A 17,345-nucleotide genomic window follows, 5' to 3' on the forward strand; every position below is an offset into this window, starting at 1 on the left:
GAGATATGTGGATTCGTGCAGCACCGCTGGCAGATTTCCCCAGAGCCATCTCTCCAACCCTAGATCACGCCCTTTTTTTAAAAAATCATTGATTGCTATTGCTTTGTGTTATGCCTGCATGTATGACTGTATGGGGGTGTCACACCCCCTGGAACGGGAGTTACAGTTGTAAGCTGCTATGTGGGTGCCGAGAATTAAACCTGGGTCCTCTGGAAGAGCAGCCAGTGTTCTTAACTACTGACCCACCTCTCCAGTCCCCCAGATCATGCCTTTTTTAAAAAATGTATATCTCTACAGCTGTACATTTTCTACTTAGCACTGCTTAGTCTGTGCCCCATACATTTTGGTGGTTTCTTTCCTTTTAGTTGTCCATGGTACGAATTTCCCTGGAATTTTCCCCCCTTTGGCCACTGTCTGTGTAAAAGAGTTGTTTAAATTCTACACAATTGTGAACTAACGTGTGTGTGTGTGTGTGTGTGTGTGTGTTTATGTGTGCATGCTTCTATCATGTATGTGAAGGTCAACGTTGGGCGTCTTTTCCAATAACTTCCTCTTATTATTTTGAGACAGGCCCCTCACTGAACCTGAAAGGTGTCACTTGTCACTTCAGCCAGATGGTGATCCTCCTGCCTCTGGCCTTCAGCACAGCCCTGCCACACCCAACTTCTGTGTTGGATGCTGGAGATCTGAGCCAGTGTTCTCGTGTCTGTACAAACAATCTCCCAACATCCTTCTGTTACCAATCCTTTTTTGAAGCTTTTTGTTGCATTTAATTTCATGTGTGTGTGTGTGTGTGTGTGTGTGTGTGTGTGTGTGTGTTGCACGCGCACCCTTCAACCCTGGGAAGTCTTAGGGATTGAAGTTAGGCCATCAGGTTTGGCAGCAGGCTCCTTTGTCTGCTGTACCATCCCATTGGCCCCTGTTAATTTCTAATTCCATGTCAAAGGATTCAGAGAACACACTTTTCATTAGTTCAACCTTCTCAAAGTTGAGACTCATTTACAACCAAACACATAGTGTCTCCTGGTGAATATTCCATGTGAATTTGAGAAAAAGTGTTTAGTCCATTCTTGTGGGGAATGTTCTAGTAGGTGTAATCATCACATTGTCTCTTCGTAGTCTTCTCTCTAGATACTGCGTTAGTCTGTTTAGTTATTCTGTTCTGCTATTGGAAGGCGGTATTGGCATTGCCGACTGTTACTAATGAAAATGTAATCATATACACACTTTGACTTTTACATTCTTTTTTTTTTTTTTTTTTGAATTTTTGAGACAGAGTTTCTCTGTGTAGCCTTGGCTATCCTGGACTCACTCTGTAGACCAGGCTGGCCTCGAACTCACAGCAATTCGCCTGTCTCTGCCTCCCGGGTGCAGGGATTAAAGGCGTGCGCCACTACGTCGGCTTGACTTTTACATTCTTTTGTGTGTGTGTTGTATGCATGTGTGGGTGTGGGAGCACCTACAGAGTCCGGAAGTGGATGTTGGATGTCTTAGTCTTTCAGTTTCTAGCCTGTTCTTAAGCTAGCATCTTTCCTGTTGCATGTCAATCTTGTGCTTGGCATTTCGGCTGGGCTGGCTGTTTAGCTAGCCCTGGGGCTTGTACCCGCACCAGTGGGCCTGGCTTTTGTGTGGGTGGTAGAGATCTGAACTAAGGCGGCAAGCACTTTACCCTCTGAGCCATCTCCCCCAGCCTCTTATATTTGTTTTGGAAACCAAGATGACTTGTGAGTACCATCTGCTCGCATACTAGGCTCTTTGCTGACACTACTGTCCCCATAAGGGCCATGGTGGCTGTTCCAGTTCTTTTATTTTATTAGGTAAAGGGACAGAGTGTTTCTTAGTGTCTTCCCTAAGAAGGCCGAGATGGCCAGACCCTGCAGAATGAGCAACCTCTGGGGTCATTTATACTTCTGCAGAAACTCGCTTATTCTCTTCTTGACTACCGGGTCCAGCGTTGAACAGTCCCAATTTGGTAATTTCATCAGTCGGTCATGAGCCTCCCAGAAGAGGTTAGAACCAATGGCTAACTCCACCCGCATTCGCCACTCAGCAAGCTTGGAGCTGATGAAGACATTGTGGTTACTCCCCATTGGCTGTGGATAAACAGAAAGGAAGATGTGGTCAGCATAGACAGCAGTTGTGTCTGGATCTTCCATAACCTCAAGGGTCATCTGCACCTGCCTCTACAGAGAGGGAGTCATCTGCTGCCCCCGCCAAGATGAGTTCTTCTTGGCAAAGTGTCTAAGTTATGCAGTCTGTATGTGAAGCAGGCATAGAGGATCCTGGTCCAAGATGGCAACTCCTGACGCAGGTGGCTCCCACTATTCTATGTGTCTGGTCTTCTTCCAGGGTAGGCCCTTATTACCAAAGGAATGGAGCTTAATTGCCACTCATCATCACCACCACCACACATGCACACTGAACCTCCTTTTGGGGTCAGACAAGGGGCAAAAAAGGAGGCTCAGCACGAAAGATACTTAGCAGTTTAGCTGCTGTCATTAAGAAGTGTGTACCCTGGGCTGGAGAGATGGCTCAGAGGTTAAGAGCATTGGCTGTTCTTCCAAAGGTCCTGAGTTCAATTCCTAGCAACCACATGGTAGCTCACAACCATCTGTAATGAGATCTGGTGCCCTCTTCTGAAGTACAGGCAAAATACTGTATATACATATATAAACAATGGCTTCATAGACTTAAAAAAAAAAAAAAGTGTGTACCCCAGCCGGGCATGGTGGCACATGCCTTTAATCCCAGCACTTGGGAGGCAGAGGCAGGTGGATCGCTGTGAGTTCGGGGCCAGTCTGGTGTACAAAACTGGAGTCCAGGACATCCGAGATAACACAAAGAAATGTGTCTTCAAAACAAAACAAAACAAAAAACAGAAGTATGCACCTACAGTGTTACAAAGCCCCAAGAGGAGTGAGGTCAATGGGTCATGGAGACTACAGAGGGAAGCATAGGGCCCTATGCTTGGTGCAGATCAGAATGGTTTTTCCTTGTGCTGTCCTATACTACAGATTGGGCAAGGACTAAGGCTGCTACTTTGCATACTGACCAGAAACTATGATAGCTTCTCAAGACACTGGCCAATGGGCTGGGAATGTAGCTCAGTAGGTAGAGCACTTACACAGCATGCATAACGAACTGGGTTCAATCCCCCAGCACACCACAAAACAGGCATTATGTTGTATACCTATAATTCCCACATTGGAGACATGGTAGCAAGAGCATCAGAAGTTGAAGGTCATCCACAGCTAAATAGCTATTTTGAGGCCAGACTGGGACACATGAGACCCTATCTTAAGGGCATTGAAGGTGTCTAACATGGTTTCCCTGAATACACCAGGTAGCTCAGAACCGAGCACGCATGTAAAACACACAAAAAGCCCAGCACTCATCCGAGTTTGCTTCCAACACACAGTGGTGTCCACTGCTCAGACCCAGAGTTAGGAGAGGCATCTTATGACACCATATCTGGAGCACTAGGAAAGAGGCAACTGGGAAACACACACACACACACACACACACACACACACACACACACACACACACACACACACACACACACACATACTATGCATACTTTCAAGAGAGCCCAGAGGGGGGCAGGCATCTGGCTGCTAGACCATGTTTTCCTTGGCATCCCTGGCTCTCCCTCTGCCTCCTCCCCATGCTATGGAATCCTTGTCAAGTTCCACAATCATGACACTCCCTGATTCAAAACCTATGCTTCCTTCCTGTCACTTCCAGGTGGGCCCAAGCACCCAGACCTGGCGCCGACATCCCTCAGGGCTCTCCTGCTTTATCCTGTGACTCTGGTCCCCTGGTCACATAAACATTTTACCTCTTCCCAGACTTGCCTGCCCCTCCACCCCATACCTGCATCATCTCCACCAGGGCCACCAAGTCAGCCAATGAGATGTGGTCTCCAGTGATGAACAACTTGTCCTGCAGAAACTTCTCCTCGAATTGCTCTATGCTTTTCTTCACCTCATCCAGTGCCTTGTCTGTCTGATCAGCTGGAACCTCCTCACCAGTGATCATTGGGATTAGCAGCTGGCCAAGTAGGGAAGAGGTCAGAGGTCGAGGCAGTACTGCCCCATCTCCCTACCAGGCTTCTTTGTCCTTGTCTGCTAGATAGAACTTGAATAGTTCCAAGGATATAAAGTAATTCTGGCCATCCTCAAGTGGCAGTTACCAAAGGCCATGCGTTCAGAAGGATATGGAGGCCAGGACAAGAGTGAATCCTGTGGCTTGAGTAGGTCTCACTCACCAAAGGTTGATGTGTTGGGAGTCCAGTCCTCATGGTGATGTGAGAGGAGGCTGGAATCTTTAAAACATGGAGTCTCCTGCTCAAACTATGGCACCAACCAAGGACAATGCATGCAGTAAACTTCGAACCCCTACCCAGATTTACCCAATGGACAGGACGTTCTTCACAGTTGAGTGGAGAGTGGGGTCTGACTTTCACAGGAACTCTGGTGCCCCATATTTGACCACATCCCCTGGATGGGGAGGCCTGGTGGCACTCAGAGGAAGGACAGCAGGCTACCAAGAAGAGACTTGATACCCTATGAGCATATACAGGGGGAGGAGGTCCCCCTCAGTCACAGTCATACGGGAAGGGAGTAAGGGGGAAATGAGAGGGAGGGAGGAATGGGAGGATACAAGGGATGGGATAGCAATTGAGATGTAATATTAATAAATCAATAAAACATATATAAAAAATAAAATAAATAAATAAAACGTGGAGTCTAGCTTGGGGGTACTACCTCTAGAAGGCATCAAGGTGGACACGGTTAAAACTTAAGATAGCAAGTTGTTATTGAGAGAACAAGACTGGTGCCCCAGCTCTGGCTTCCGGTCCTAGCAGGTGACCTCTCTTGTACTTGCTTCCACGGTGATAGCATCTGCTATGAGGCCCACTCTAGGGTTGACATCATGCTGTTTAGACTTCCTATTTCCAAAACTATGAGCTAAATAAACCTCTTTTCTTCATAAGTTACCTAACCTGGAGCAGTTTATTACAGTAATGGAAAAATGGACTGAAAAAGAACACAAACAGAAAATTGAAACTAGGGATATGTGTGCTGGTTGTCACCTTTAAATTTTACTGATATTGACTAATTCAGAATGAAGCTTTCTGAGTCCTGTCTTGGCCCTTTCTGGTTGCCCTTCCCTTTTGCCATAGTATTTTCTCCTACTTAACGGTTCATTCCACACTTTCAGGTGCTCTGTAACAGTAGACTGTGGGAAAGACTATAAGCTTTGTCACAGGTGAAAGCAGTCTTGGTGGGCTTTACCCTTGGGCACCCAATGGATACCTTGAGATAGACTGGGTGAAGCCATCCTGGGCCTGGAATTCAAGAAGCAGTCCTGGGGACGCCACCTGGACTATTGTTTTTCTAATTTACCCTCAATGGGAGAAGGAGACCGCCCTTCGCATGTGACCCAGACAGGCGGAGAGGAGAGAGCAACAGCAGGTTGAGACAGGGCTTGAGCGCACGTAGATCAGCGAACAGGCTGGACCAGCACGCAGGCCAGAGACACCTAAGGACCCATCCCGTGGAACGGATAACGGAAGGTTCACCCTTTTTTCCCTCTTGTGTAAGCTATTGGGTTGTATAAGAAAGTTTAATTGTTAAGAAACAGAGCCTACAGTAGACAGACATGAGATTAGGGGAAATGAGGCTCAGTCAGCAGGAGCAGGACCAGACTTAAGGTTTTCTGACTGTTTATTTTCCCTGCTCACCTTGATCCACAGGATCTTGTTCATGGGCATCTGAATAGCTGTATGCTGCCAAGCCATGAACTCATCCACACGAGCGCGCATGTGCAGGTCTGGCGGGTACCAGTGGGAAGGCGCACTGTACTTGCGGCACAGGTAGAAGAGGATGGCCACACTACAGAAAAGGCAAATCAGAGACTCTCTTCTCTTTGTACCTTCTGAGAACCCTGACACCACCCCAGCATGTCCTGAGTCAAACTGCTCCTTTAGCCATAGGCAGGCTCTAGGTGCTAAATCCCTCCAGGGGAAGGAGGAACCCGAAGGGTTCTAGAAAGGCTACCCAGTAGCTCTCACATCAGTCCAATAAGCAAGGGAGGAAGACCTGAAGGGGGCCCGGGAGTTAATGAACGGCATTAAGAAAGGGCAGTGCTGCCAGGTGGGGGCTGGGGGGAGGGAAGGCAGTGGGGGCGTGGCGCACGCCTTTAATCCCAGCACTTGGGAGGCAGAGACAGGCGGATTGATGCGAGTTCGAGGCCAGCCTGGTCTATAAAGCGAGTCTAGGACAGCCAAGGCTACACAGAGAAACCCTGTCTAAAAAAAAATAAATAAATAAATAAAACATACACACACAAAGAAAGAAAGAAAGGGCGGTGCTCACAGGGAACAAAGAATGTTGGGGTTCCAGAGGGAGTGAGGAACACCCAGAGAGTGGTGAGTGGAGACATGTGACTGGAAGGGCGATCTAGGTGGTGGGGAGTGGAGAAGGGCTGCCAGAGACGCTTTGGGCATGGCATGAGTTTAGACTTAATTATTTTTTTATTAATTTAGTTATCGCATATGAGTGTTTTGCCCGCGTGTATGTCTGTGCATCCCTTGTGTGTCTGGTGCACTTCCTGGCTGGAAGAAGGAGTGGGAGTCTCCGGAACTAGACTTACAGACACCTGTGAGAGCCCTGGGAAGCAAACCTGCATCCCTGAAGAGCAGCCAGTGCTCTTAGCTCAGCAGCCATCTCTCCAGGGCCTAGACTATGTCTCTAAGAGGATGAGGGATGAGAGGGTTTATCCCTGCAGTTAGAGAAGGGTTGTTCAAATAAAGCCCAGGAAGGCCAAGATGGTGACTCTATCAATAACCCAGCAAGAGGTACTGGTCTCTCTGGGATAGGTGTGGGATGAGGTAGTGGGGCCAAAGGACACAGGAAAGGGGTCAGACTAGAGATATGCTTTACAGGGAGGGATGGCCCAAGCCTGCTAACTGATGGTGTAGGAAATGATACAGGACAAAAGAGCCAGTGTTCAGCAGCAGCAACAAGCACACAAAGAGGCCAGCCAGAAGCAAAATGATGTAAACTAAAACAGGGTCTGAGAGGGCTTGGATGTCCCTACTAAAACTCAGATGACCGTTACTTCCCACAGCGAGGTTTCAGGTGGTGGGACAGCCAAGGGTGATTGGATGACAGGTGCAGACTGATTCATGAGTGGCTTAAATAATTCTACCAGGTGGTCACAAGTGGCTTTGTTATTAAAAAAACAAAAAGCAAAACAAAAAACAAAAAAACCATGCTTGCTCTCTCTCTGGTTCACTTCTTTACTCATCATGTTGTAATCTCCGAGTTGCTAGGACCCAAAAGGGAAGGCCCTCAGTAGATGCTAAGCAGGGGCCAGCTCCACTCGCCTGACCTTTGCAGCCTCTAGAACCAGGAGCTGAAGCCAGCCCTCTGCTCTTTATAATCACCCACAGCGCCATATTCAGTCACAGAAACCCAAAACAGACTAAGACAGGGGACAGAGAGAAAGAGGGACTAGAGTGGTGGCTCAGTGATTAAGGGCACTTGTTGTTCTCACAGAGGACCCCGGCCCGGCTCCTGGCACCCACATGGTGACTCACAACCATCCATAACTCCAGTTCCAGGAGATCTGATGAGCTCTTCCGGCATCCAGGTACAAGGCATTCACATGGTGCACATATATACATGCAGGAAAAATACTCATACACAAAAAATAAATGTGTGTGTGTGAGAGAGAGAGAGAGACAGACAGGCAGACAGACAAAACCAGGGAAACATTTCTGATGCAGAGACTTGGATATGGGCTGGCTCTGGATGAAATCTGGGAAGGGCTGATACTGTTATTCATTGTCATAATGGTATTGGGCGATGTGCGTTTTAGTGTCTTCATTTGTTAGTAGGATATTCCTAAGCATTCATGGGTAAAGTGATGGCGTGTCTGGAAGAGGGAGGAACATAGGGAGGTGTACATGAGGTAAAGTCGGTAGCTGCAGAAGCTAAGAAATGGATGTGTGCGCTTATGCTGACTCTTGGTTAGTATTCTTTCTTGTGTGTGCATGTTTGTGTATGTGTGTGTGTGTGCATTAAATTTTCTATAGCTTAAAAATAAATCAGTAGAGCCGGGCGTGGTGGCGCACACCTTTAATCCCAGCACGCGGGAGGCAGAGGCAGGCAGATCGCTGTGAGTTCAAGGCCAGCCTGGTCTACAAAATGAGTCCAGGATGGCCAAGGCTACACAGAGAAACCCTGTCTCGAAATAAATAAATAAATAAATAAATAAATAAATCAGTAGAGCCGGGCATGGTGGTGCATACCTTTAATTCCAGCACTCGGGAGGTAGAGGCAGGCGGATCTTGTGAGTTCAAGGCCAGCCTGGTCTACAAAGTGAGTCTGAGACAGCCAGAACAACACAGAGAAATCCTGTCTCAAAAAACAAAAACAAAGAAACAAAAAGAACAGTAGGACATGGTGGCTCATACCTATAATCCCATCACTCAAGGAGGCAGAGGCAGGTGGATCTCTGTGAGTTCGAGGCCAGGCCAGCCTGGTGTACAAAGCGAGTCCAGGACAGCCAGGACTGTTACACAGAGAAACCTTGTCTTGAAAAATCCAAAATAATAATAATAATAATAATAATAATAATAATAATAATAATAATAATAATGTGAAATAAAATAAATAAATCAGTAATCTAGGCCTGATGGTGCACACCTTTAATCCCAGTACTCAGGATATAGGGGCAGATGGATCTCTTTGAGTTTGAAGCCAGTCTTGTCTACACAGTGAGTTCTAGGTGAGCCAAGGGTACCTAGAGAGACCTTGCCTTGTCTCAGAAAATGAAGAAACAAACAAACACGGGCAGGTCTGTTCCCACTGAGTCTTCCAGGAGAAGCCAAGATGGTGACAGGGCTCTTACCTTTCAGATAAGATGAACTTGCCATCTCTGAGGCTGGGAACCTTCCTTAGGGGGTTGATTTCGATGTATTCCTTGCTATGGTGGTGACCTGAGGGCAAGAGGGAGGGTCTGGGGCTTTGGAGACCCCCAAGGAAAAGAGAACTTGGGCTTTTAGAGACAAAAGGGAGAAACTGAGGTCTCGAGGATCACATGGGTTGCCCCAAGTCACAAGGAAGAGGAGAAGTATCACAGAGACCAGGATTAAGACTCCTTTTCACAGAGGCTCACACACCCCCGCCTCTTGAAGTCCCTTTCCCCAGAGATCAAGACAACTTTTTAGCTTCCAGAAGCCAGCAGTTCAGCCTTCACTCAAGGCCTGAAGCTACAATCTGTGAGTCAATCTCAGTCCTAGGTACCTAAGTGTCCTCTTCAGTCTCATCACCTCTCATTTCCTCTGTCTCTCCTTTGAGAGGATTGGTCAACTGGATCTGGCAGCTTGGGGACCCTGGAAAGGCACCCACAGTCCCTTCATGTGCACAGAGAACTCCACAGCAGGCAGAAATGCTAACCCCTCCTGACCATCTGTTTGTACACCTGTCTTCCAGGGCTTCACCACACGGTTTCCATTTCTGCAGCTCCCGCCTCTTCTCTGCAGTCTAGAGGCTGTGTCTCTCTGAGCTGAGCTCTTCGAGGCTCCTCTGTGTCTCAGATCCTGATCCACTGATCCCCACATGAGGTAGGGTTGTGTGTGTGTGTAGTGTCTGTGCACCCTTCAGTACATATTTTTAAAATTTGTGTATGTGTGTATGCACATACACAAGCTGGGGGGTCAAACCCAGGGTCTTGCCTGTGGCATGCTAGGCCAGTGCTTTATCACCGGGCCACAACCCTAATCCCAGAGAAGCTTCGAACAGCAGACTGGAAGCAAGTGAGAACAGATTGGAAGAGGGTGGACACAGGCTGAGGGAGGGTGGACACAGGCTGAGGGAGGGTGGACACAGGCTGAGGGAGGGTGGGCACAGGCTGAGGGAGGGTGGGCACAGGCTGAGGGAGGGTGGGCACACGCTGAGGGAGGGTGGGCACACTGAGGGAGGGTGGGCACACACGCTGAGGGAGGGTGGGCACACACTGAGGGAGGGTGGACACAGGCTGAGGGAGGGGGCACACACTGAAGGAGGGTGGACATAGACTGAAGGAGAGTGACAAAGACTGAGGAAGGGTGGGCACATACTGAGGAAGGGTGGGCACATACTGAGGGGCTATGGGTGTAGACTGGAGAAGCATGGGTATGGACTAACATATAGACTGTCTTATAAAAGCAGGTCTGTGTCCTTCACCAGCATGGTGGTGGGTGACACAGATAACAAGACGTGAGACCTCCAAAGATAACGACAAAAGCTCTGGCTTGAGAGTCTTAGTTTCCCTGAAGCTTCTATTCACCCTCAACAGGGACATTGTCTTGTTTTGTTTTGTTTGTTTGTTTTTCGAGACAGGGTTTCTCTGGTAGCCTTGGCCATCCTGGACTCACTTTGTAGACCAGGCTGGCCTCGAACTCACAGTGATCTGCCTACCTCTGCCTCCCGAGTGCTAGGATTAAAGGCGTGCGCCACCACGCCCGGCTCCAGGGACATTGTCATTCTTTTTTTTTTTTTCAGACTTTTTTAAAAAATGTTTATTTGTTTATTATGTATACAGTATTATGCCTGCTTGTACTGCATGCCAGAAGAGGGCACCAGATCTCATTGTGGATGGTTGTAAGGCACCATGTGGTTGCTGGGAATTGAACTCATGACCTCTGGAAGAGCAGACAGTGCTCTTAACCGCTGAGCCATCTCTCCAGCCTTTTTTTTTTTTTTTCAGATTTATTTATTTATTTATTATGCAATATTCTGCTTGCACATTCACCTGCATTCCAGAAGAGGGCACCACATCTCATTATAGATGTTGTGAGCCACCATGTGGTTGCTGGGAATTGAACTCAGGACCTTTGGAAGAGCAGCCAGTGCTCTTAACCTCTGAGCTATCCCTCCAGCCCTGGTACTGTCACTCTTGTTGACTAGCAAAAGTAGACTAGATGGAATATGGCTTGATCACTCTGCCATGTTTCATCTCTGCTTCTCTGGCTGACCTTTGACCCTCAGAAACACTCTCACCAGGTACACTGGCAGTGCCTCAGTACCTGGCTTCCTGGCAGTACTGGGGACTGACCTTTGAGTAGATTCACAAATTGGAAGTCAAAGGTGATGCCATTCTTCTTGGCAAAGATGTAGACAGCGCGGCACGGTGCTGACAGCAAGTCCATGTAGAGCTCCAGGCCCATGATGAGATGGCCGCAGGGTCCCACAGCCACAGTGGGTGGAGCACAGACCTAGTAGGCCTGTGCGTAGCCTAAGCACCTGCCTCTAGGCCCTCTCCCACCTGAGCTGAGGACCCTGCATTCTGGAACTCACTTACCTTGATGTTCTCATGAGGCCAGGAAACCTGGAATTCTTACCATAGCAAGGATTCTGAAGAGACTCGTGGGTGGCAAGAAGCCCTCCCAAAGGCCTGTGGCAGGTTCCTGCTGTCTGTCTGAAAGGGACTCACACGGGAACATCCCCAGGGATAGGCTCTGTCTGCCAAACGGAACAAAAGGAACTTTGCAGGTCCAGAATATGAAAAAGACAAGGACGGAGCTTGCATGGCCTGGAACAGAGACGGGGGACCCAGGGGGGGAATCTACTCTGAAATGTGATTGGGAAAGGATTGCTATAAATGTCTTCTGAAGGCCACGCATTAAAGGCTGAGGTCCTGAGATGGTGGTAGAGCCTAGAGAGCCGACAACATAGCCCGGTGATAGAAGTGTTTAGTTTGTAGCATATAGAAAGGCCAGGTTCCATCCCTAGTACTGATGGAAGGCATTGACTCACCGAGGACATTTTTCTTGAAAGAGTGGAAGGTGGGGCCAGAGAGATGGCTCAGGGGTTAAGGGTACTGTCTGCTCTTCCCGAGGTCCTGAGTTCAATTCCCAGCAACCACATGGTGGCTTATAACCATCTATAATGTGATCTGGTGTCCTCTTCTGGCATCCCAGTGTACATGCAGGCAGTGTTTTCATATATACATAAACTAAATAAATAAATCTTAAAAAAAAAAAAAAAAAAAAAAAAGGAGTGGAAGGTGTTGGCTTATGGAAGACATTTCCCTGAAGGGGACTATATAAGAATGGTAGTCTTGAGCCGGGCGTGGTGGCGCACGCCTTTAATCCCAGCACTTGGGAGGCAGAGGCAGAGGCAGGCGGATCCCAGTGAGTTTGAGGCCAGCCTGGTCTACAAAGTGAGTCCAGGACAGCCAAGGCTACACAGAGAAACCCTGTCTCGAAAAACCAAAAAAAAAAAAAAAAAAAAAAAAAAAAAAAAAAAATGGTAGTCTCTTCCAGTTTGTTTTTGTTCTTTTTCCTTCTTGGTCATGAGGTCAATAGTTCTTTTGGCCACACACACTTCCCACCATATTTTATCACTGCCGCCAAAGGATGGGAAGGAATGGGTCCACCCAGTCATGACTCTAGCCCTTTAAATTTTTAAGCCAAAATAACCCTTTTTTTCCTTTAAGGTTAGAGGCTGAAGAGATTGCCCAGTGGTTGAAAGTGCTGGCTGCTCTTCCAGAGGTCCTGAGTTCAATTCCCAGCAACCACATGGTGGCTCACGACCATCTGTAACCCCAGCTAACCTGATGCCCTTGTGTAACTTCTGCGGTTACCAGGCATGCATGTGGTACCCAGACAAACATGAAGGCAAAACACCCATACACATAGGTAATTGTGTTATTTAAACTTTTTGTTTTGTTTTTGTTTTTCGAGACAGGGTTTCTCTGTGTAGCCCTGGCTGTTCTGGACTCGCTTTGTAGACCAGGCTGGCCTCAAACTCACAGCCACCCACCTGCCTCTGCCTCCCGAGTGCTGGGACTAAAGGCGTGCGCCGCCACGCCCAGCTTAAACATTTATTTTTATTTTAAAATTATGTATATATATGTTGTGGGGAAGGGACTGTGCATGTATGAATGAAGGTGCCCAAGGAATCCAGAAAAAGACTGGAGCTGGATTTACAGGTGACCGTGAGCTACCCAACACGGGTGCTAGGAACCGAACTCGGCTCTCCTGCAAAAGCAGTACCCGCTCTCAAGTGCTGAGCCGTCTCTCCAGATCCCTTTTCTTCTTTATAAGTTAACTGTCTAGGGTATTTTGTTATAGTTATGGAAAGCTAACACCCTGGAGGAGTTCAGGGAGCAAAGGGGCAACACCGAGGAGGCTCAAAGTGTGGCCGAGCAGACTGTACCATGCACGAGTGCGGAAATTCCCTGGCCTTGGTTAAAGCAACATAGATCACACTGCGCACGTGGCACAGCTGTGGAAGAAGGTCACTAGAGGCCCACGGTGAGGCCACAGTGTGGCTCTAGGCTTTATGGCTATATTAGTAATTTCTTCTGTGCTGTAATAAACTGTTTGGCTGAAGACAATAGAGAAGAGGGAAGGGGTTAATTAGTCTCACAGTCCATCATGGTGGAAAGCCTTGAGGGCGGGGCCTTGAGGCAGCCAGCCGCTCACACTGTTTCTGAGACTGTTAACAAGAGAGTGGTGGATGCTGCTGCCCAGTCACATTTTTTTTTCATGCAGTCTGGGATCCAAGCCCAAAGAAAGAGGCTACCCATTTTAAAGTGGGTCTTCCCACTTCCAGAAAACCCAATCAAGATAATCCCTCTCAGGCATTGCCAGAGACATGTTCCCTAGGTGGCTCGAGATCTTGTCAAGTGGATGGTGACAACGATCTTGGAAAAAAATTCCCTGTTTTTCCAGGCCCTCACTTCCTCAGTGTGAGGCTGAGGATCAGGCTAGAGCTCAGAGCATGTTTATAATAGACGATATCACGAAGGACAGAAAACAAGCTACTTCCTCTTATATGAACTACTCCAGAGGCTGCTTTGCCAGCTTCTATACCAGTGGAGGGTCCTACCAAGCCTTATGGGTTCCCTGAGGCTGCAGTATGGACTTGTGGAAGGGCTCGGCTATGGGAGGAGTCACTGTGGACCTGAAGGGCAGCTCATGTGCGTACAAGGACCCAGGGCTTGGCATCCATACTGGATGAGGTATATGGAGTTGGCCACCAGCCAGAGTCACCTAGGCCTCCCTGGGCTCCTAGCCAAGACCTCCTAGGAAGCTGACAGGACTCTATTCTGAAACCTGAGAAAGTGAGAGTCACCCTCTGGCCACACCTTCTTGGCCTATGAAAAGGGACTGCAATGCTCTCTCCAGGTTTTTCACAGGACCTTGGGAGATGGACACCCCATATACCCTACCACCCAATACAGCATACACAATGCACACACACACAATCACACTGTGTAGGGACAACATCATCCATGATTTCAGGAAGTGAAGACTCCTCACCTTTTTGTCAATCTGACAGTGCCAAGCAAGCTAGTTTTATGTCAACTTGACACAAGCTAAAGTCATTGGAGAGGAGGGAACCTTAATTGAGAGAAGGCCTCCGTAAGATTGCTCAGGCTGTAGGGCATTTTCTTATTTGGTGATATATGGGGAAGGGTCCAGCCCATTATAGGTGGCGCCATCCTGGGCTGGGGGTCCTGGGATCTATAAGAGAGCAGGCTGATCAAGCCAATGGGAGCAAGCCAATAAGCAGAACCTTTCCATGGTCACTGTATCAGTTCCTGCCTCTGGGTTCCTGCCCTGCTTGCACTCCTGTCCTGACTTCCTGTGATGATGGACTGTGATGTGGAAGTGTGAGCTTAATAACACCTCCCGGCCCCCTCCCAACATACACACACACACACACACACACACACACACACACACACACACACACACACTTGCTTTTTGGTCATGGTGTTTCATCAGAGCAATAGGAATCCTAACAGACAGTCAGTATAACCAAGTAACAAGATTGTGCCTAATGCCCCTTGGAATGAGGAGCCAAGATGACACAGGTTCAGAGCTAAAAGTTTGCCAGGCCCGTGGTTGTCTCCAAGGTTAAGTTCTGCTCTGAAAGTCATAAAGAATACAACCAGAGCTGGGCCATGGTGGTGCATGCCTTTAATCCCAGCCCTCGGGAGGCAGAGGCAAGTGGATCTCTGTGAGTTTGAGGCCAGCCTAGTCTACAAAGTGAGTTCAGGACAGTCAAGGCTACACAGAGAAACCCTGTCTCAAAAACAAACAAAAAACAAAAACAAAGGAAAAAAAAAACAAAAAAAAACCAACAGATAGCTGTTCCAAAGAGGAGGAGGGCCTGGAAGGCAAAGCTGGCCCAGAGCCTAGGCAAACAGAACCTTGCTCATGAAGACAGGCAGGCCCAACAGAACAAGGGGTCACTCACTAAGGCCTGTGGATGAAAGTCAGGTCCCTGGTCTGGCATGCTCAGATGTGCTCGGAGCCCCTGGCTTACACTGCTCTCGGGCAGAGCAGCCCTATGTCATGCCTGGTGTCCCTTTATCTGATTTGAGACCTTAGATTTGTCACAGTTCTTCGGGGAAAGGGAGAATGGAACCAAACGAAATAAGAAAATGATTCATGGGGCTTCCTCATGCCTCACCTATGTTATGAGCAGCTTGTGGCTCAGAGGTTAAAGACACTGACTGTTCTTCCAGAGGTCCTGAGTTCAATTCCCCGCCACCACAGAGTGGCCTCACAACCATCTATAAAGAGATCTAGTGCCCCCTTCTGGCATGCAAGTGTACATGCAGGCAGAGCATGTTTATTATTTACATAATAAATAAATAAATCTTAGAAAAGAAAATGACACAAAGGTTCACCTCTGTCCAGGCCAATCTGATGGAAGCATTGTCGCAGCATTGTCTCACTTCCCAGTTGACTCTAGCTTGTGTCAAGATGACACTTTTCCCTTTGGCATCCTCTGCTCTATACTCCCCAAGGGCCCTAACTACCTTTACAAGCCCTCAGGACAAGGCTGCGGGGGGGGGGGGGTGCCTCCTAAGACAAATCTGCAGCATAGAAATCTCTGCAGGAGGGAATGCTTCTTTCAATCGGAAAGACCTAGAAAGCAATGGCCCCAAAGCTGGTCCTCACCTGGCTTCAACTTCTGCCCAGCGCCAACTCCACCTTCACCTGTTGGCACATGTTTCCAGAGCCTTATGAGCTATTCTGGGTCCACAGCTACTGCTCCCAGAAGTGAGTGAGTTACACACACCACACTGCCCTTGGCCCTAATTCTTCCTGTGTGCTTTACTGGGACATCTCTTGAAAATAACACTGTTCACCTGTGGGCCACCAGAGGAAGGTGGGGCAGAAAAGTTCCAGAAAACCAAGCAAGACTAGCCCTCAGACAAAACCAAAGTGGTATCTAAGAGGGTAGTCACACACCAGACATTCTGGGCTGAAAAAGCATAGAAAAATCATGGGAGCATCAAGCTCACTGTGGTGGGCAAGTTAATTCCGTGTCCCTATCATGTCACAGTGATGCCTACTGGGAAATTCAAGGGTCGCATCCATGACACCCTTGAGCCCTCCTGTGAAGAACTTTCTAGATCCTGGGGCATGATTCAAAGGCGATACCCAGTGAGCTAGGCAACACAACTCCCAAAAGCCTGAGTTCTAAGGCCCCCTCCATTAGCACCCAGGTGTCTCCCTATGGTTCCCTAGCCTTAGGAATACTGACTTTCCTGAAAATGATGACCCCTATGATAATCTGTCTGTGCAGTGCGTTCATATCTTGTTAATATTTTTTCCACATTACATTTTACATTTATAGGAGTGCCATGACACACTTGTAGACGTCAGGGGATAATTTGCAGCAACTGCTTCTCTCTTTCCACTGTTTAGCCTCTAGGGATTGACAGAGGCCTTGGCTTTAGTATCCTTACAGGCTGATCCATCTGGTCGACCTCTTATTTATGTTAAATCCCCACCCCACCCCCTTTTTTTTTTTTTTTTTTTTTTTTTTTAGTTCTTGACCATGGACACACATGGAGGTTTGCATAACAATGCAAATAAATTCTACTGTTTGTTGTTACTGGGAAACTATCTGGAGAGATAACAGTGTTTGCCCAAAGAAATCTTTTGTGTTCTACACTTCAAAGACCAAGTCTTATAAAACATCATTTATACTCCTGGATGGTTATTTGTTCACTATCTTTTTGCCTGTGTAATAATTTCCTGTGGATTTGTTATGTGACTTTTCTTTGATTAGCCATAATGTTTACTGAGTCATAATTTTATTCCATACATATTATACGACAATGTAATAAAACCAATAACTCTTTATTCCTTAAAATAGTCAGACTCTTTATTTTCTTTAAATTTATTATAATTTATTCAGATTACATCCGGATTGTTATTTCCCTCACCTGTGTCTTCCCATTTCCACCCTTCTGGACTCTTTATTATAATACAGATGTCTGCCAACTTTTCATTGGTTTGTGTGTGTGTTTGTGTG

General features: G+C 47.6%; 1 protein-coding gene across 1 annotated transcript; it reads right to left on the minus strand.

Moving 5' to 3' along the window:
• Window positions 1–1,896: 1,896 nt before the first annotated feature.
• On the minus strand, window positions 1,897–11,224 carry LOC127195710 (glutathione S-transferase theta-4). Its single transcript, XM_051153236.1, has 5 exons — window positions 11,113–11,224; window positions 8,926–9,013; window positions 5,750–5,900; window positions 3,877–4,053; window positions 1,897–2,093 (listed from the first exon to the last, which is right to left on the minus strand). Exons 1-5 carry the CDS (start codon window positions 11,222–11,224, stop codon window positions 1,899–1,901), a joined length of 723 nt encoding a protein of 240 aa, XP_051009193.1. The 3' UTR covers window positions 1,897–1,898.
• Between the last annotated feature and the right edge of the window lie 6,121 nt (window positions 11,225–17,345).

Source organism: Acomys russatus, chromosome 11, assembly GCF_903995435.1.
Source record: "Acomys russatus chromosome 11, mAcoRus1.1, whole genome shotgun sequence".
Taxonomy (NCBI): Eukaryota; Metazoa; Chordata; class Mammalia; order Rodentia; family Muridae; genus Acomys; species Acomys russatus.

What these genes read in the sequence shown, in the direction of transcription:
- LOC127195710 (XM_051153236.1), bottom strand. Translation starts at nt 11,224, where the DNA reads ATGGGCCTGGAGCTCTACATGGACTTGCTGTCAGCACCGTGCCGCGCT. An exon ending in AAGTTCATCTTATCTGAAAG is followed by an intron (nt 5,901 to 8,925) that starts GTAAGAGCCCTG and finishes CCTTTTCTGTAG; the next exon opens with TGTGGCCATCCTCTTCTACC. An exon ending in CCCTGGTGGAGATGATGCAG is followed by an intron (nt 2,094 to 3,876) that starts GTATGGGGTGGA and finishes GTTTATCCACAG; the next exon opens with CCAATGGGGAGTAACCACAA.